This window comes from Mercenaria mercenaria, chromosome 19, assembly GCF_021730395.1.
Source record: "Mercenaria mercenaria strain notata chromosome 19, MADL_Memer_1, whole genome shotgun sequence".
Classification (NCBI taxonomy): domain Eukaryota; kingdom Metazoa; phylum Mollusca; class Bivalvia; order Venerida; family Veneridae; genus Mercenaria; species Mercenaria mercenaria.
Window position 1 is genome coordinate 9,532,833 of NC_069379.1, and position 21,754 is coordinate 9,554,586.

General features: G+C 33.2%; 2 protein-coding genes across 5 annotated transcripts in view; one reads left to right on the forward strand and one right to left on the reverse strand.

Annotated features, from left to right (window-relative positions):
* The first annotated feature begins 919 nt into the window (after nucleotides 1-919).
* The window catches only part of LOC123542148 (zinc finger protein 728-like), a 93,993-nt gene continuing 73,158 nt past the window's right edge, over nucleotides 920-21,754 (forward strand). Inside the window, exons 1-3 of the mRNA XM_045327819.2 lie at nucleotides 920-1,055; nucleotides 10,729-10,834; nucleotides 11,228-11,811. The gene's annotated coding sequence lies outside the window, so the exon portion shown is untranslated. The remainder of the gene's footprint in view (nucleotides 1,056-10,728; nucleotides 10,835-11,227; nucleotides 11,812-21,754) is intronic.
* On the reverse strand, nucleotides 1,476-10,202 carry LOC123549148 (uncharacterized). Of its 4 annotated transcripts, XM_045336998.2 has the most exons (9): nucleotides 9,794-10,202; nucleotides 9,017-9,110; nucleotides 8,332-8,400; nucleotides 8,051-8,125; nucleotides 7,742-7,816; nucleotides 7,437-7,511; nucleotides 6,617-6,691; nucleotides 5,451-5,595; nucleotides 1,476-1,959 (listed from the first exon to the last, which is right to left on the reverse strand). In XM_045336998.2, exons 1-9 carry the CDS (start codon nucleotides 9,796-9,798, stop codon nucleotides 1,922-1,924), a joined length of 651 nt encoding a protein of 216 aa, XP_045192933.1. In that variant the 5' UTR covers nucleotides 9,799-10,202; the 3' UTR covers nucleotides 1,476-1,921. The 4 variants fall into 4 exon arrangements, with proteins under 4 accessions (XP_045192933.1, XP_045192934.1, XP_053386893.1 ...); XM_045336999.2 differs by lacking the exon at nucleotides 8,332-8,400; XM_053530918.1 differs by lacking the exon at nucleotides 7,742-7,816.

Sequence of the window (21,754 nt, forward strand, 5' to 3'; positions counted from 1 at the left end):
AAATGCACAGCAACCGTAAAATAAACATTCACCAAAAACGCACTATGTGCAATAAGATGCGCATAATGTCACTTTAAAACATTTGTTACACTTCGTCACTCGCATCATATGGCACGAGGTTTATAATAATGGCACCAGCATGATATGAGTTATGTCCCCTTTTTATTAAAATTTTTGGTTCAAGCTGTGATGCACTTTTGCTCTCTCTATCTCAGTTATTACTAAAAAGATTTGATTCAAACTTAAGATATAAATCGATTTTTCGAAGAAAAAGTAGAGCTATCTGGGTTCTCCCCAGGATTTTGTTATAGCCGGACTCTGTGGAATTATAGCCGGTGTACTTTTTAGAGGTTTATCGCAATATCATTCATTTAACTAAACTGATATGATGAATTATAAGAATGATGTGAAACAGCTTATGAAATTGTAACATATGTTAACATAATTATCAAAGGTAGCTTAAGTAAATATATCATTATTTAATATTTTCTACTTGATACTTGATTTTCTTTGAAGTTGGTTTTAAAAGAAAATATGCATTTTGATTTTTTTCTTGCATTAGTAAAGTTTTTTACCGAAACATAGCAGTTATGTGAGGAAATTATGTCGATCTATATGGTCCTTACTTATAATTTGGTGCTTCTTAATTATTTCTGCGTTTCGCAATCAAGAAAATTGTGGCGCCGTGAACCATTTATGTAGCAGTGTCATTTTTACACTTGCATTATGTTGAACATTTAATATTTCAACTCATCTCGTATTTCAGATTTGTCAACATCATGGGCCTTTAAACCTTTTATTTATTTATTAGCATAGGGCCTTTAAAGTATAGAAAGGTGAGATGTTGTCACCATTTCCACGAACTGATTATTTTTAGATTGGCTAGTTTCACTTTGTTTCGTCCAATAAGATTGGAGTATTGGTTGTTTTGTGGTCACGTGATCTTGGTTTGCGGTAGAGACCGCCATGTTTAATTTCTGGCTAGCAAGGAAAAGTGGTTTAACAAGTGTTTTACTTTTATAAGTTTGTATGGTCTATATGGATATAGGAATTGGGTTCGTATAATGTTATTACATTGTATCGATTGATTTGTATTGTTTCTAGTTCGGTTGATATTGTTGTATTCGTTCATTTTTCGCATTCTTCCTGTAGCAATAACAAAGGATTTTTTTAAATTATAAAAAAAAATAATAAAATCTAAATATAATCACTATAATATATATTAAAATGAAGTGATAATGTCTATAAACTTGAATGTGTTATAAAAAAAAAATTATACACAAAAATACTTGCAGTTTAAAAAAAAAATTCTGTCAAAGTCTGTGTTATGTGATAAGTGCAAAAATACTGGAAAGGAATGCTGTTTTTTATATTATAAAGTTATTAGGATTAGTTTTAGATGAAATCTAACATAAATAGACAACAAATATTGTTTTAATGCTGTTTTAGATCATTTTTGCGGGGTTTGGATAAAATAGTGTAGTTAAATAATTTTTCATTATTTAAAAATTATCACATATATTCTTTTTCATAAAGAAGAGTTCATTTTTGGATGACAATACTATGGACCATACTGATATTTATATACTGTAAACCGTATTACTGTGTTACATACTCCCATCCCACACATACCCCGAACCTTTATATTAATGAAAATTTTATCTATGATCAAGATATAGATATAGCTCTAACAGTTTGAACAGTAAAGTAATGTTTGTACAGAAAAAATTTTGAATAATAATTAGTTAAAGAAAGTATATGAGGGTAGTGACGGACAAGTGTGATTACAAATGGGATATTTTCTGCACATAATAAATAATCATCATATTTTATCTTTTTACCTTTTAATTAGACAAGGATTTTCAGGTCTCCACTGCTGTAATCGTTCATCAATTCGTATGTGTAAATAGCAGTATCATTTTCAAACTTCACATTGAACCACTTTGGATATCCAGGAACCTGTTAATGAAGAAACACATTATGTTAATGAACAGAAAAATGAAAATATATCATACAAGTGTGTAAAAAGTAAATTTATTCAAATGTTTTTTTTTTATTATTTAAACTAATTATTATAGTTATATCTTACATAATATTATCTTATGTTTCAACTATAGTATTTTAATTTAGAAATATTGCTTTATTTAAAAAATACAAATATTAATTTTATAAAGTAGTATATAATTCATAATTCTATGTGATATTAATCCAAAATCTAACATTCCAATCACCCATATATGTTAAAGATGTTAAAAACATGCACATATTGTATGTTAGTATCATTGTAATATTCCACTTCCATGTTTAGTTAAAGCATATATTGTATGTAAGTTTCATTTAATTACACAACTGCGATATTCCTTCTCCATTTTTAGTCAGAACTGTTGCATAAATTATTCAACATGTGCCATCCAAAGTGAATCCAAATTGTGTGCTGTGCTCCTGCAGTTTGTCTGTACCTTAGATATAACATAGCCTGTGAACCACTTGCTGCCAGTGTCTGTCTCAAACTTCATTGATATATCCATTCCAACCAGTTGTATTATGTCATTGTCTTGCATGGGAGCTGCTAGTGCTTGTCTTATTAAGCACTTAACATTCTCTGCGAGCTCCTCTTCATTCAATGGTATCCTCCTTCCATTAACTGATTTAGTAACACGATATATGTTTTTCAATTCCTCATTTTTGGGACTTTGATGCAGAACATCCTTCCTAAAGTTAAGCTGTGCTTTCAAAGCAGCCATTTTTTCTTTTTTAGTTGTGTATAATGACAGATTGCTGTCCACTTGCTTTTCACTTTGCCATAGTCCCCATTCTATAATGTTTGCAGTATGTTCTTCCAGTTTCTGTACTTTACGTTTCTCTTTTAATTCTAGTTCTAAAAACTTCTCATCTAGAAGTTTTTTCCTCTTCTGTTCTATTTCAGTTCTTCTTTTCTTAAATAGTAACCTTGTTCCCTTCACTTGTTTTCTTGCCTCAGTTAAGATTTGGCTCTTTCTTTTTGGATCCATTTCTGCTATCCACTCTTTTGTTTTATTATGTACAAACATAATGTATGCCTCCTCAGCTATTGTTGAAATATTTGGTTTTTCTCTTAAAAGTCTGTCAATATGACCAAATATGGATTCAGAAAACTTGTTGTGCTTTGGTACAGATTTTGTTTTCTCTTTTAAACATTCATCTGCATTTGTCCATTTCCCATCTTCAATGAAGTCAGCGAACAGACGTTTTAGCGTTACTGAAACTGCTGGTAGAAGTGACTCTAAAATAATAATCACCTTTGCATCATGTTCCCATGACTGGGTAAGACATTTGAAAACTCGATCAGCATTTATTTGGTCTTGACACACATTTTCAAGAAGAACCTTTCCTTCTATGAAAAAAGGTAAATTGACAACACATTTGTCTATATACAAAAGCAAATCTGAATAAAAGTCACAACTGTCCATAATGTGTACATCTTTCCTTTCAATGAAAGACCACAATGGCGAGGTTATCAAATAGGACACAAGTCCTAGTGCTTTCAATCCTGCAACAAATTCAGGAATAAGAATGTCATGCTTGACAGACTTCAGAAGTCTATTTGAATCATCAACACTTAAATATTCTGTGATTTTAATGCTCATAAAGAAGACCTGTGCTGCATTGTCAAACAATATATTAAATCGATTTCCATGAAATCGTTTAATTGGTACACTGTATAGATTGTTCTCCTTTAAAAAGTCTTTTACAAATACATTAAATGCACCATAAGCTCCACATTTTTCGTCTCCACCACAGGAAAATGCTTTACTTGCTGTCCTTATAAGCCTAAGGGTACCTGCCTCACCTGGCCTTTTAAAAGCAGGATCAAATATCGGTGTTGACTGGTCAAAAAAGGCATCTTCAACTACCTTCATACATGTACTTGCACTTGCGGCAATATGCACCAATGCATGCAGTCCACAGAAAAAATTATTTAAATTGCATAAAGATAATTGTTCTGAAAATGTTAATTCATTCCATTGGTCACTCAGTTGTTCCATTAAAATTTCTTTTCTGTAATTTTCCAGTAAGCAATTGAATTTTTGTTGAGTTGCTGCTCTATCTGACATTGTAGAAACTATGTTGATTAAAATCTTTTTACTTTTGTCATTATCACTACACTTACTTACAGAGTCAATATCAGATAAAATATTTTGTAGAACACTTAATGTGTCTTGTCCAGACTTGGTTACCATCTGTCTTGTACCAATTACATAAACATGTCCTTTCTGGTCACTTATATGAAAACCTTCTATTTTTTTCCCAAATTTTGATGTTTCATCACTTAATAAGCATAAATTTTCTTCACTTGGTAAAATGTCTCCTATTTGTTTTTGACACAGAATAAGTCTTTGAATATTCATATTATTTACTGTAGAGACTGATGGAAGTCGGTTTGCTTTCAAACCAGCCAGATTTAAAACAGATTCAATAACCGCAGAAACATTGCTGGTTGTCACATTGTGTCTTAACAGACTGTATACACACTCTTGTGTAGCTGCATTGAAACATTTAAAGTCATTATCATAAAGGATTACATCATCTTTCTCTTGAGTATTATCCAGATATTCATTTTGTTCTTGTAAATTTCTATTTTCCTTTTGCAAAGTTTCTATTTCAGTCTTCATATTATTTATTTGTTCTTTCATTAATGTAATTTGATCAGTCTTTATGCAATTTTTCTTTTCTTCATTATTTTTTTTGTGTGTCAGATATGTTTTGGCAGCTCGTAACTGCTTCAACTGGCGGTTTTTATTTTCAATTACTTTCTGAAGATGTTTAACTTGTTTCTTGTATATTTTTTTTTGTTCAATTTGCTTAGTTAATCTGGTTTTTGTGGAAAGTCTTGATTTTAATTTACTTTTCAAATTGTTATTCTCTTTATCAAATTCTAAATTTGCTTCTTTAGCTGTCTGTAGGTCATTTGCTAAGCCATGAATGACATTTTTTGCTGTGAACATATCCTGAATATTTTCTGATTCCCTTTCCTTTTGTGTTTTTTTTGGTTTAAATACAATACTTCTTGGAAACACATATTTTTCTTTATTAAATTCTTCTATTTTTTTCTGGTATGAAGGCTTTGATTTACTTTTGTTTATCTTTCTGTAATCAGATATTACCTTTGCCAAAGATTGTTCTAATGTATTCAATTTAACATTATCAGGAGCTAATGACATAAGCCATTTCAAGCATTCTGTTTTTCCAATATCCGTGTATTTCTTAACAATATCGTATTTTTCAACTGAAGACATTTTATGAATTTTTGAAAGTGCAAAGAGTCTGAACTGCCACACTATTTCTTTCCCAAAGCACACAGTGTCCTGTATAAATATTATCCAAAGTAAGATGAGATTGTTTTTGAGTAGTTTGGGTTTTTTTATCCTTGACTTTTTCACAGATTTCAGTTTTAGTAAAAACTAATTCACCTGGGGTATCACTGTAAGGCTGAATTGGTATGTCTTCAACAAACAATTCCAAGGTGCTGCTTTCCAGTAAGGTACTTTGAACTTCATCAAGTGTGTCAGAAAGTTGTAGAGACTGTGAATTTATCTCCAATTCCAGTGAATCAATCTAAAAATAAAGCTTAAAATAAATATAATGACACTGTAGGACACAGGGTGAGCCTTCCCACCTATTGGTATATTCAAACATTTATATCATATAATTTTTGAGCTATGTGTGTCACAATGTGAAAATGTACATTTTTTAATATTTCAGGGACCATAATTATGAAAATAGGAGGTGGACCTTTTTTTTTTTTGTTACTTTGAAATCCTTCAAGGTGTTCAAGAGTTACAGAGCTGACACAAATTGCTAACGGACGGATGGACAGACAGGCAGACAGACGGACACTGGTGGTATAACATAATACGTCCCTTTGGGCGTTTAAAAATGCAATAAATAGTTTTAAATTGATAGAGCATACAGGTAAATTCTTAAAATGATGCTTCATATACTACAATGTGTAGAGTACAAAGAACAAATTCTATAAACTGCTCTAAATTAAGGATATTCACCATATATAAATGCAGTACAGGTAGCTGTTATGACATCATGACAGTGCCCTCTTAAAGAAATAAAGAATGGTTCGAAGCGTTCTCAGGACAAACATTTTTCTCAGTTATATTATAGTGTAAAAACAAACATGCCAGACAGCTACAAAGTCATGTTAGTCACATATATTTTCATTTATAAGCAATCATTTTTGCTTGTTTGTTTGTTTTGGGTTTAACGCCACTTTTCAACAGTATTTCAGTCATGTAACGGCGGGCAGTTAACCTAACCAAAATTCATGGATTCTGTACCAGTACAAACCTGTTCTCGGCAAGTAACCGCCAACTTCCCCACATGAATCAGATGTGGAGGACTAATGATTTCAGACACAATGTCGTTTATCAAATAGTCATGGAGATAATACTCCCCGCCCTAGGATCGAACTTGCGACTCCGAGATCCGTAGACCAATGCTTTTACCCATTGAACTAAGCGGGTGGGCTAGCAATCATTTAAATTCGTATCTTTGAGCACTGAAGTTAATGTAATCACTATATAACAGCCTTTTAAAAAGAAGTCATATTAATCATAAATGTTACCACATGAGAAGGAGGTAGTGTGTCATCGTCACTGTGTGGCAATGTAGTAATGTCACTGTCAAGATCTAGATACAACTGAAAAATAAAATATTAACACAGATACATAATGTTACATGGCTGAAAGTTCACTGTTAATTTGTTATGACCAAGATGTGCTTTTGAAACAAAAATGCCCCCATTGGAATAAAAGGAAAGTTTGACCTAGAAAAATATCACAATGAATGTCATGAAAGTTAATGTAAAGGACATGTGGAAATAAATGGAATGTGTTAATATGGAAACTATTGATAAAGAAACAACAGGACCATTATGGTCCTGAATCACTCACCTGTCCCCCCACGAACTAGACATCCTCAAGATAAAAATTATGACAAATTTCATGAACATCCATAGAAAAATATGGTCTATAGAGAGGTCACAATGTTTTTCTATATTTCGAAGTACTGACCTAGTTTTTGACCGCACTTGACCCAGTTTTCAAACTTGACCTAGATATCATCAAGGTGAACATTCTGACCAATTTTTATAAAGATCACGTGAAAAATGTGACCTCTAGAGTGGTCACAAGCAAAAGTTTATGCACGCACGGACGACGGACGCCACACAATCACAAAAGCTCACTTTGTGACAGCTAAGCTAATAAAAAACTTATGTCCAAAATTGGAAAATTTGCTAAATGGTCAAAAATTAATAAGATCACAGTGATGGTCATGGTCACACCTCTATATATCAATTTTAAGGTATTATGACAGGGAGTAATGTGTCCAAGAGATCCATCAATAAATAAATAAATATTATTCACAAAATGTTTTAATGTTACCAGATCTAAAGGATGTTTTGTCTCATCATCACTTGGTGGCAATGTAGTAACGTCACTGTCAAAATCTACATACAACTGAAAAAAAAAATTCATGCACACACATACATGATGATTTAAAATTCAATGTTATTTTTGAATGTAAAATTAACTTAATGTTATTTGTATAAAAAATTTTTTTCTTCTTACAATCCATGTGATAAACAAAGTAAATGAAATGTTAAAGATTATTGCAGTTTTTTTAAATATACACTTAAGGTTATTTATATATATATATATACATGTACATATTATTCACAAATGATTACATTATCAGAAGGAGGCAGAGTCTCGTAGTCACTTGGTGGCAATGTAGTCACATCACTGTCAACATCTACATACAACTGAAAAAAAGTATGAACACACATGCATGATGTTATAATATATGATTTAAAATTTAATGTAGTATCATAATGAAAAACTAAGGTAATGTTATTCATATAAAAATAATTTGTTTCTTCTTACATTCCATGTGATAAAGAAAGTAAATGAAATGTTAAAGATTATTGCACTTTTTTAAATAGACATTTAAGGTTATATATATATATATACATGTACATATTATTCACAAATGATACCTTATCAGAAGGAGGCAGAGTCTCGTTGTCACTTGGTGGCAATGTAGTCACATCACTGTCAACATCCACATACAACTGAAAAAAAAGTATGAACACACCTGCATGATGTTATAATATATGATTTAAAATGTAATGTAATTTTATTATAAAGAACTAAGGTAATATTATTAGTAGAAAACATAATTTGTTTCTTCTTACAATCCATGTGATAAACAAAGTAAATGTTGAAGATTATTGCAGTTTTGTAAATATACACTTAATATATTCTTCACTAATGATACCTTAAGAGCAGGCGGCAGAGTCTCATTGTCACTTGGTGGCAGTGTAGTTGCATCACTGTCTACATATGACTGAAAAATTAAATTTATTAACATATTTCTTTTTCAAATTACATAAATAATAAATTAGCACCATGGTGTAGGAGTAGAGCATCAAAATCCTAGCACGCTGGTTGCCGGTTCGAATCATGATATCATTGATATGTGTGCCTAATTTAATCGCAACCTTCACGATTCCTTCTTTTGGTGCAAGTACTTGTCAGAACACCAGGAAACAGTCATTGAGAGTAGTTAATAATATAAAATACAAGAAATTTATTATATAAACAATCTAAAAATAATAAATTTAAAGTTATATATAAATAGCATGGTGTAGCAGAATGGTAGCATTAAATCGATAAGTCAAAACATTGGGAGATAACTATGGAAATACAAATCAAGTGTGTTACATACCTAGTTGTAATGCATATCATTTTAATAGTGAATAAGTATTATAAGTTTCAAATGAATACATTGCATAGTTATTGAGAAATGGACTGTGACAAAAAAAATTAACTAATGCATAACACAGAGCAATAACAATACTAATTTTAAACTTGACCTTTTTTCCTCAAAAAGTGAAGTTGAAAATTCCAGTTTATAATTTATTCATTAAATTTTTTTATGTTTTTAAATAAAATCTATTTACCTCATCACACGTTTTCTGTCTCTTGAAATGGTGATTATGATCAGCGTCTTCTTCTTCAGACTCTGAACTATGTATGATGATAATACTGTCAGTCCTTAAAAATAAAAATGTCACAACTTTTCTCCATGTACTGAATGAAATAAAAAGTGACAGAATGTAGTGAGAGACAAGTAAGAATTAATAAATTTGTCACAGCATAGGACACGAGAAAGACGGTAAGGCCTCGGGTTCGAGTACCAGTCAGGCAGCACATTTTCTTCACACTGTGATATTTGACCCTGAACATAGGATCATGCAATTAATTTCAGTATCATGTGCTATAGTGTTGCGGTATAGGAATTAATTTATAAACAGGCAAGAAAATGTGTGAGCAGCCTGGCAGTTCACACCATTCACCTTGTAAGCTAAAGGACCCGGGTTAGAGTCCTGGTCATGCTGCATATTTTTCTGATCCTGTGACAAATACATATCCTCACTGACCATGTGACACAAGTACTAAAGTTTGTACAATGTCCACATTGACAGGGGAAAATGTGTGGGTTATATTCCTGCCAAAGCAATTTTTCTAATTTCACATTATTTCACACAAGTGACAACATTTCATACATTGAAACTATACCATAAAACATCATAATCCTAATTTGGCCATGCTATTTAAATATAAAAGGCACATATTTTGCACCCACGAACGGTAAATAGTGGGTGGGGAATGTTGAAAATGTAATGTAAAACGTGTGTTCAAATAACTATAAGGGAATGTCATGCGTAAAGGCATACCACATTTAATAGAAATAATAGTAACGAACTATTCTGTGTATAAAGATAACGTAATATATCCTTTCAATACATGATATTGTGAAATATGTTCCCAAATTTCGTAGTGATTTTTTCCGTGTCGGCTTATAGAGCAGAGAGTAGTAAAGGGGGGCTACTCAAATTGCGGATATTACCGATCATGTACGAATGAACATTCGGTCATGTTCGTCTGGAAACGGTATTTTACGGAAAATGCCGAAATCGCCTGTACACACCATCCCACTTTGGAGGCTGGGCGCTGTAAAGCGCTACCACGCGCAGATGTGAAAATGCTTTTATTTTATTCTTAACACATTGTTCTAATACCCCATCACGATAGACATCAATAGAAACCATTACATTTGGGGGAAAAATCGGATGAATTTAGTCATAATTTATACATGATTTACAAACATTCTATAGGAAATTGTCGATTAAGATTACTATTATGTTACAGTACTGATCAAGATCTTTCATTTGAAACATTACACATATAAATTAATGCTTAATTTATCTGAAGTTTTGTCACTTATGTTTAGAGCTCTCTTTTACGCTTCGAGATGACAACGACGTCACTTTTGATTCATTGCCTTAATACACATACAAAGTAATGGCGGACGATGCAGAATCCGGAGGAGTGAAATTAATTATTTTTATGTTTTGTTACTTGTAAATGTATCTTCAACCTTATGGTGTGTTATTAAGACATTATGTTTCTTATTTGGGATATAAATAATGGAAGTTTAAGGTCATACATGACATTGTGACAGATAAGAACACCGTTAATCGATATTTCATTGATATCGTTACTTCCTGTCATTCTGGAATCCGCGTAAAGTTCTGTAATCGCAGATCTACAACTGCCATTTACTTCTGTTTTAACATTTAGCATGAATATCACACTATTCACATTACAGCACAGTTACAGCTCTTGGCGGTGTTGGTACACAAGCACAGGTGTGAGAAGACAGGAGACTGGAGAGTGTTGTTACATGTAATGTGGATGTTTATTCTACAAATAAGGTATGCTATATTGTGTTTTAGTATGAAGGAATAGAGTGATTGAAGTCAAGATCAGTGCAGTTTGCCAGTTACTTGAAACACTAGGTATTGGCCACTATACAGATCACTGGACCACTAGATAACAATGATGTGATATATGTTTTATATTGTTTTTAAATCATTTATAATCTGTTGTGTAATTAATGTACAACCGATAACTTCTAAATGAACAACAGATAGATTAATGGTTCTACTTACTATCATGTAAATGTTCAAGTAAAGCGGTATGGTTTATAGTATAATTGATATCTATTGTATGTATGATATCTATTTTATGTATGATATATGATTATCTGTATGATATCTGTTTGATATCATACCTATCTTTTACTATTATTGTTATGTATGTTTCAGACCCGGACATGTTACACGTCTTGAGTGGTTTGATGATAAACAGTTATTTATGTGTTCAGAGACATTCAGAGATAATACAGTAATATTCCATTCAGGGATAGTATGTACATGTAAAGTGAAGAGACATTTAAAAAGACTGTACCATAGTTTACATGATGACAGACTGATACATGTGTTATACATATAGAAGAAGATTATATAGATAATTAAAAGAAATTATTAGAAACCAACTACACAAGCCTGTGTAGTTCCGTCTCTACTAGATTTAGATTCAAGTTTAAGGGGATTATTATTGAAATCTTATTTCATTTTTCATTTGCAACAGTAATAACTATGTAAATGTTAAACATACTCTAGTAGTATTACAAATACGATACGAGTACGGTACGGGATTTAGCAGCGTCCTGGAGTGTAATTTATAGTTATTTCCCTTTAACAAATATCGCCATTTGTAAGCTATAATTTGCCTACAGGCTTTAAGCCTAGAAATACATATGTAGACAATGGATTATTATAGAAAAAAAAAGATATTCTAAGTGAACTTAAAAGTAGACGCTTGGCATGAGACATTCCTGTCAAAAAGGGTCAGTAAGAAATGTTTCAATTAGTAACAAGCACCACTCTTTTGTAGTTTTGATTACAGTGCAAAAAATTGTTGCAAGTGTTACACCTTGTATCTGTATCAAATAACGTCATATCTAGATCACACTTCTTATATATTAAATATATTATTGCTTAGTTTGCATAAATTTAACCTGTCTCCAGTTTAAAGCAATACCACATAGATTAAATCTAGTATTTTGTTAAGAAATTACATTTTGGAGCTAATTGTTGTTTCTTGGAAACTTTGCTGCAAGTTTGAAGACTACTGGTTCGAGTTGTAAATTCAGCCACTTTTGGCGTTTTTTCATAAATATTTCTTCCTTTATCCGATTGATTTGTACAAAATTTCTACCATATGTGCTTTAATACAAGCAACATCGATTGTTATCATTAACTGCCGTTTACAGTATGGTAAACAATAAAACCGCGCTTAAAATAATGAACAGGTTTAGCCTCCACATTTTAACTTCTAGAGGTTGTAAATATTCGGCCACTTTTTAGACATAAAGTTGGTTATATTTTCAACATTTTCCAGCATGACGTAGTTTAATTTTTACGTCACTGTTTATCACATTCTAGCATAAAACTGCTGTTCTTGTCACTTTTCGGGGTTTTAACAGGAGATTAAAGAGATTCTCCCGTTCATGGGTTGTTATAAAACCTTTTTATATATGCGCGTTCCGTGGCAAAGCATAAATGTTTTACGGCCCCGAAAAGGATCATTCAAAAGTAAATGATGTCAACGTGAAAAAACAACGTAGACATGGAAATTCAATGCCGTTGAGGGACTATATATTCATTTACTTTGTTTTAAACGCGTTTTATACTAGTTAGCACATGCTCTTTTCGTGTTATAAAGTTTAGATTTGAATTAACCCTTGCCGGGCCGCAGCATAAACGAGCGCGCACGATGACTTCATCCGCGAGACAAAATATTTGCTTTTTAGAGTACACAACTTTAGGGAAGGACAACTTTTTTCTACTCACCTCAACTTGTTGTTTTTTGCCGACTTTGTTGCTAACACAGGTGCTTGTGACGACACAGGTGCGTTCTCAAGCATCTGGCTCGAAAACAAGCTTTAAAGTGGGTGGCCGAATATTTACGACCTGGCCGAATTTACGACTCGAACCAGTACAGTACACTTAATTATATCAGTGATAACACTTAATTATTTTATTGATGTTACATAACATATTTATAATTATTGAAACCAAAACAGTAATATTTACAAGTTAAAGCATAGCAAAAGTTCTTTCTAGGGCACATCTATTTAAATATATAATGATCATCTTGTAAATTTTGGTTACAATTTCTTCTTTAAATATTGGTCATCAGTGTGTGGAACACTAGGATTGGACGCAATGACAAGACCATTCTACCTTATTGGCATTCCATAACCCACGTTTAAGGGCCCCGGGGGCATTACATTTGCACCAAGGGGGCGTTTATATCTGCACCAAAATACAAAAAAAAAAAAAAAAACTAAAATTTTGAAAAAAAGGTCTATGTTGTTTTCTACTGCCTGAAAAAAATGTCAAGTCCGCTGTTTCCACAGTAATTACGCTAAAATAAGTTGTTAAATCCAACAACAAAGTAAATCCGTTACCACTTTTAGTTGAGTAAATACGGCAGTTAAGAAACACTGGCTGTACACGTTGACCCGATTTAAACTCGTAATGTCCACGTGTTATTGGAAAATCGTACAGGCGTGTAGATTTTTTGAGAAGTTTATAGAGATGATATAGCGGACAATTAAAAGTGAATAGTGGATATTTTACGGAACTTGGTGTTTTTTTTCTAACATGTAAAATGGATATTATATGCAAGTGTTTGGTTTTAATCAGTTACTTTTTGAAAAATGTTCATCCCTTCAATAGCTTGTGATGGGATCCTAATTTACTAGTGATTTGGGCCGCCATGATTTGATGCGCTAAAGTCTTTGACCTCGCACACAACAAATTTAGCGATCATTAATCAAGTAATTCATGGCTGTAATTTAGTAGTATCTGTCCTAAACATTCGGGCATTTGATTCATAAATTTGTTGTGCACAATGAGAGGGTCGCAATGGGGTTTGTTTTCACATTATTAAACATGCATTCGAAGGTAACGACGTATGTTAACCTTTGTGACAAATGAGATGTTTGGCTTGTTTCAACAACTCCACGTTTCCATCCCGGGGTTTAGTAATATGTAATCTGCAGAGCGCATTCAGCCAGAGAGTCGCCTCAATTAGGAAAGAATAATTTAAACGTCAGAGGTTATTTCTAAGGTCACGGAGTATGATTGGCCAGCTTGTATTGACAACAGCTTTCAAGGTCAATACTCAGTCAAGTGTGACTTACCCATTCTAAGTGTTCCAACTCAAGAGATGGAACAATGAATAGACATTTATACATTATTTTGTTATTACGTTGCAAGTGTAACAAAGTGTTAAAAACTATGCCGTCATTTTATATAGCAGTAGTGGCAACAAAACATTATATTCTATATGAGCTGCGCCATGAGAAAACCAACATAGTGCATTTACGACCAGCATGGATCCAGAACAGCTTGCGCATCCGCGCAGTCTGGTCAGTATTTATGCTGTTCACTTTCAAAACCTATTGCAATTAGAAAAACTGTTAGCGAACAGTATGGATCCTGACCAGACTGCGCAGATGCGCAGGCTGGTCTGGATCTATCTGGTCGCAAAGGCACAATGTTGGTTTTCTCATGGTGTGGCTCATATAACGAAAAACGTCCTACCTTTATCATTGTTTATGTTAATGATCTCAGTCCTCAATCATGTTGTCTATTAAAAGAGTTGTTTCCATTATCTATCACACTGAACAAAAGATATTAAAACTTCCCAGGCATGGTGACAATAGAAAAATAATGGACAAACATCTTTAAAAAGTGTGAAATTCTGAAAAATAATGAAGACCCTCAGCTATTTTCGATGAAAATATTACTTTAACATGTAATACATTATAACATTTACAAAAAAATGTGTTATTTAAATGATTCAGGTAAAACTTTTCTTCTCAAAATATGTACACGTATTTGAAAAAGGAAGAATTTATTCCATAAAAACTTGCTGATTTCAAAATATTATTAACTAGTTCCAATTCGCCCCTTACATTTTTATAAACTTCAATGTCATAACATATCTTGACAATAGGAACAAATGAGCTGGAATGCGCTTGAAAATTCACCTTTCTGTCACTTTCTGGCTTCATTATTTTTTAAATTGAAAAAATGACCAAAGCTATCCTGTACACCCTAAATCAGTGCATATGTAAACAATGGCATGGAGAGAAAAAAACGCATGAATTTCTATTAAAAGCGAATGTTTTTAGCTCAATACGACAGGGTGGGCTTTTGTGATTGCCATTCGTCCGTCTATTCACAATTTCTAGTGAACATGAAAGAGACCACATTTTGGAACCAATTTTAATCAAACTCGCACACAACTTGTACTGGCTTAATATCACAGTTCCTTTCGAAAACTGGCCAGATCCCAGCATGGGTTCCAGAGTTATGGCCCATTAAAGGATCAAAATTTGCTATTTTTGGTTTGTGAACACGATAGAGACCACATTTTGCAATTGATTTTAATAAAACTTGCACACAACTTGTATTTGCATAATATATCGGTTCCTTTCGAAAACTGGCTAGATCCCATCATGGGTTCCAGAGTTATGGCCCATTAAAGGACCAAAATTTGCTATTTTTGGCTTGTGAACAAGATAGAGACCACATTTTGCAATTGATTTTAATAAAACTTGCACACAACTTGTATTGGCATAATATCTCGGTTCCTTTCGAAAACTGTTCAGATCCCATCATGGGTTCTAGAGTTAAAATTTTCTATTTTGGCCCTTTCAGCCATATAGAGGTTTCATTTATGCTTTGATTTGATACAAACGTGCACAGAGTGTTTATCTTGATGATCTCTATGCCAAGTTTGCAACTGGGTCATATGGGGTCAGAAACTAGGTCATCAGGTCAAATCAAAGGAAAAGTTTGTTAACACCCTATAGGCCACATTTAAGATCCTATCTTCGTGAAACTTGGTAAGAATGTTTATCTTGATGTTTCCTAGGCCAGATTTGAAACTGGGTCATGTCTGGTCAAAAACTAGGTCACCTGCTCAAATCAAAGGAAAAGCTTGTTAACGCTCTAGAGGCCATATTTGTGACCCTATCTTCATGAAACTTGGTAAGAATGTTTATCTTGATGATTCAAAGGGCGAGTTTGAAACTGGGTCATGTGGGGTCAAACACTAGGTCCCCACTCAAATCAAAACAAAAAGCTTGTAAACTCTCTTGATGCCATATTTATGACCCTATCTTCATGAAACTTGGTCAGAATGCTTATCTTGATGATTCCTAGGCCAGGTTTGAAACTAGGTCATGTGGGGTCAAAAACTAGGTCACCCGCTCGCTTGTTGTCACTCTAGAGGCCATGTTTATGACCCTATCTTCAAGAAACTTGATCAGAATGTTTATCGTGATGATTCCAAGGCCACGTTTAACAGGTGGGCGATATAGGGTCATCATGACCCTCTTGTTTAAAAGAATAGCTGCTTTCTGTCTGATATACAGAAAAAACTACTAAATTTCACTTCTTTGAATTTGAATGCAGGACAAATTAGTCAGCTATCCGCTATACCCTAAAGCACTATACAAGATGAAAATAATGTTTTTTATCTCTTATATGGCAGCGATTTTTAGCTCCACTATTCGGAGAATAGCGGCGCTATTCTGCTCGCCCCGGCGTCGGTGTCGGCGTCGGCGTTAGCTTTCTTCGTTAAAGTTTTTCGGCAACCTTTGTTTTTCTTTGTTACTATTGCTTATATCTTACTGTAACTAAAGTGAATCACATTAATATTATTCAGCATGCAAAGAAAGGATATGTGCAGGGGCTGGGCCCATTGTACATAAGGTCAAGGTCACCAAGGTGTTATACTTAGGTTATTTTTATTATATAAGGATAAAGTTTTTCGGCAACCTTCCTTTTTCTGTCATATCTTTGTTACTATTGTTTATATCTTACTGTAACTTCACATAAACATTGTCCAGCATACAAACAACGTATGTGCAGGGGCCGGGCCCATTATACTTAAGGTCAAGGTCACCAAGGTGTTATACTTAGGTTATTTTTAAGGTTAAAGTTTTTCGGCAACCTTTGTTTTTCTGTCATACCTTTTATAGCTTACTGTAACTTCACATAAACATTGTCCAGCATACGAACAAAGTATGTGCAGGGGCTGGGCCCATTATACCCAAAGTCAAGGTCACCAAGGTGTTATACTTGGAATTATTTTCATGTTAAATCTTTTCGAAAGCTTCGTTTATAGACATATATTTGGTACTTAAAAAGATTATGACTTGAAATTAAACATATTTCTTTATAATCATCATCTGCATGTGTGGTTACAATCCCCATAACTCTAATTGTATTTTTGACAGATTTATGCCCCTTTCATACTTGAAGTGTTTTGGCAATCTTTAACCTTTAACCCCTCTGAGTAGTAGGGTCTTTTTATATCTTAATGTACCTTCCTTTTAAAGTAGAGGTCTCTTATTGAGACATAAATTCATTTTACTGTCAAATCACTGAATAGTGGAGCGCGCTGTCTAACGGCCGCTCTTGTTTCTTTTATTTTTCTGGACCGAAATGCGCTATTCAAAAGAAAACTATCACATTATCGTCAAATATAAATTTTCTCTGCATTAAATACATGAAACATTTGGAATTATTACTAAATAAATAAATAAAATTACTTAAAAGCATGTGAAAGATAATATTACATGTAAATTATGACAAAAATAGCTAATATCATATTTTTTTCACAGTACCAGAAAGCACTCGTGTAATAGATACTATCATACTATACAATTATCGACTTTTTCATAGGTTGATAAATACTGATATCAACCTATGAAAATGTCAATAATTGTTTTATTACATGAATAAATGTATAGTCAGTCTTGTTATTACAATAAAAATTATTGTATCTTTAATAAAGAAATAAGGAAATAAATATAAATTTAGACCAAATCAGGTTGATATTGGTTTTCCAAGCAACTACATCGGTCTATTTTTATTTTCTTACTATTTATAACCCAAGATAAGTTGATATGATATGTACTCATTACTTTTCGAACCGTTTTTTTGCCAATCAGAGAAACAATAGAATACAGCCATGTAATAATAATACTTATCGTAATATATGAAACCAAATTTACCTAAAATTCATCAATTTCTCTTATTTGTGCAATAATTAATCGATTCAAAACATTAAAATCCCAATTAAAACATCTCTATTTTGTTTTTTTTTTATAAGAAATTCGAGTGCTTTTCGGTGTTTCGGTGCTATCCGGTGCTTTCCGGTGATTCTATTCACTGGTAAGACAGTAATGGACGATTTCCTAATTAATCACAAGACATATTTATTAAACAAAGGACAGTCCTTTTAGGAGAACAACAAAAACAACAGACAACCACAGTTAAACTAATCAGAACATGACTGACAATGGTTATCATGATTATGACATACAGTATATAAAGGAACTGTCTAACCGACCGGTAACCGTACACCTGTACACATAGCCTGCGTTCTAGCCGTCTTGTAACTGAACGCCTAGCCTTTCCTCTAGAGTTTTTCTAGCCATCCGGTTATCACTTTATTATGAACAGTATAATGAATACATTAAATTTATCATTTTCTGTTTGCCTCGGATAACAATATTTACAAAATGTACCTGTAAACAAATCCTTGGCTGAACTAGTACCATAATCACACGGCCTGTAAACACTGGCTCGTCCTCTTTGAGGAGATGAGTTGAAGAAAGAGCCAATGATACTTCCGAGGAGGCGCTAATGACCGGAACTTTATGCAGAATGTAAACAAAGAAGTAGGGTGAGTAGATTGTTTCCTTTCTCAGATAAATGTAAGGCCCTATTTCAAAAAATAGCCAATGTAGTTCCACTCAGAAATGATTATACTTTTTATATATGCAGGCCATTTTGCAAGGTAAATGCATTCCTTGACGTGAGAACTTTTGAAAGTTGGAAAATGCAGTAAGTCCAAACCAAAAGTAGACATTTTCCCATATATTTCACCCTAATTTACACAAATTTAAGATTTTATAGTCCCTGCATCAACCTTGCTGAAAAGCATATCTTACTACTGCATGACTTACGTGGTTTACTAGCGTGTTTATCCCGTACATGTGCATTTATCACCATGTGGAGGAGCCACAGCCGCAGAGGAGGCGCTAAGAACCGGAGTGGGAGCCAAAGCACTTTGAAATTGAGATTTTTTTAATGTGTCATCAATTCTCACATACCAGAGCTTTATCATGATTTCCTTGGATTGTGACAAACATCTGATGGATGATATTTTAACAACATCCTATTCATTTCCTTAGAATGCATTACGAGATATTTGCACTTCTTTTTTCTTTTGCACTTGTCTAATGATGGGCTATCATGGCGTTATAAGTTGTATAATTATGATATTTTCTGTGAAAGGGACATTTCCTAATGCACAACGGTTTTCATGTCCAACGCATTTTGGATTTTTTAATAGTTAGTGTTAACTTTGTGGTAGTCTTGAAATGCAATTGCAATATGTGCTTCACTAGGTACTTACAAATGCTAAATAAATATAATTGTTTACTTGTAAATTGCTTAATTCGATTACATATATGTATATGAAAATGCTAACACTCAAAATACGTCTCCCAGATGTTCTAACGATAACAAAGAAACTGAAAACGTTAGATATTTATTCCCCTGTCGAACCGCATGTATCATATAGCTTTTGTCTTATCCTTGTCTGTTTGTCAGTCGTCGTTCTGCAGTCAAAGTCATATTAATTAGTTATTATTTAGTACTGGGAGGGTGCCATCTGTTGAGGCAATATTTGATGTCAGATTTGTTTTTAATTAATGCTACGTAGTAAGAATGGGTATTGACCGTTACTGAGCTTACAGTTACAGAATCATAAATACAGTTTTCTAATTTTACTTAAATAACGTTTGTAAGGAAACATGTATGTTGATACTTAATTTCCAGCTAGCGCGATTCATTGATTTGCCGATCCTATTCTGCGGAATATCGAAGAAAAAAATCAATTCTTATATTTACATTATATAGTATCACTGCCTTTCTCGATTTTATTTATGCTTTCAAATATCTCTTAAAAAATTTGTTTCTAAATGAATTAGAAAAGACATAAATATACTGAAAAGATAAAAAAAAACAAATTAGCAAAAATATCGAGGGAGTTTTATAAATAAAGTGTACATTCTAACATGACTAGCAATGCTTAAATCGTCAAAACGATATTGTGTTTACGTCACGTGGACGTTGTATTTAGCGCCATGTATGCACCCAAAAATAGCTGTTCAAAGTTTAATCAAACATTTTACTTAGTTGCAAGTATAAAACCAAATGTCAAATAGCACAACTGTTTTGTTTAATTTACACACATACTAAGCTGATTAATGGTTTGCAGAATAAATCGCCATCATTTCTGCAAGAAGTATTACCATTTTCGGTCCTGGTGTGTATTGTACAAGCGAACGATTGGTGATAATACATTTTTTGTGCAAATGAGATCTGAATGTGGTCACTTTATTGCTGGTGACAATCGCTCTCTTGCGCTTCTTTTTATTTGGGGTGCTCGTGGTTACATTTCTAAACTGTTCGTCTAAATTTGATGTATTTTGCTGTGTTTTATTTTCTTTTCTTTTAAATTTTAATGTTACATCATTCTTTTTGGTTGTCAATGATAACCCTATCCTACGTTTGCCTTTAAACAGACCCATCTGGAAAGAACAAAAGTAATAATATCATACAGAACTGAGCATCCTTTCTTTGCGATTCCTTTCAAACATTTAAAATAAAATTGACCATTTAACATTAAACTTTGTAGCCGTTGCGCTGATACATACACATATATTTTAGCTCGATTTTTCGAAGAAAAAGTAGAGCTATTGCACTCGCACCGGTGTCGGCGTCGGAGTCGGAGTCGGCGTCGCCGTTGGTTATTTTCTTTTATAAAGTCAAATATCTCTGTTACTATCAAAGCTATTGACTTGAAACTTAAAACAGTTATTTGCTATCAAAGTCTACACCAGGAGAAACAATCTCTATAACTCTGATTGAATTTTGACAGAGTAATGCCCCTTTTTAACTGAGAGTTTTAAGTTTTATAAAGTTTTACTGGCAAAGCTCTAATTCAGAGTCAAGTACTGAGAAAAGTCGAGTGGCTGTCTTATGGAAAGCTCTTGTTATTTTAGGTAGATTATGTGCATTTGGGTAGTATAATTCAATTTCAAGCATCAAATTATAAACATTAAAACGGAATAGATATTACATTGCGAGAACGAAAACGCTTTATACGAGTGTTCATCACCCAGGAAATGAACTGGTCAGTGGCTCCGACTCTGGACTTTTGCGCCTCCTCCAAGGCTTTGGCTCCTCCTCTTAGCCAAAATTGAGCATAGAGGGGTAAAACCCGCCGTTAAAACACATAAATAATACATATTTAACATACCATTATGGGAAAAATTGGTACAATGTATGTTTACTCTTATATGTGTAAATTGGGACGAAATATATGGGAAAATCTCCACTTTTGGTTCAAACTTGCCCCATTTTCCAACTTTCAAAAGTTCTCACGCCAAGGAATGCATTTACCTTGCAAAATGGCCTGCATATATAAAAAGTATAATCATTTCTGAGTGGAACTACATTGGCTATTTTTTGAAATAGGGCCTTACATTTATCTGAGAAAGGAAACAATCTACTCACCCTTCTTCTTTGTTTACATTCTGCATAAAGTTCCGGTCATTAGCGCCTCCTCGGAAGTATCATTGGCTCTTTTTTCAACTCATCTCCTTAAAGAGGACGAGCCAGTGTTTA

What these genes read in the sequence shown, in the direction of transcription:
- LOC123549148 (XM_045336998.2), bottom strand. An exon ending in GACAGAAAACGTGTGATGAG is followed by an intron (nt 8,401 to 9,016) that starts GTAAATAGATTT and finishes TTAATTTTTCAG; the next exon opens with TCATATGTAGACAGTGATGC. An exon ending in CAAAACATCCTTTAGATCTG is followed by an intron (nt 6,692 to 7,436) that starts GTAACATTAAAA and finishes TTTATTTTTCAG; the next exon opens with TTGTATCTAGATCTTGACAG.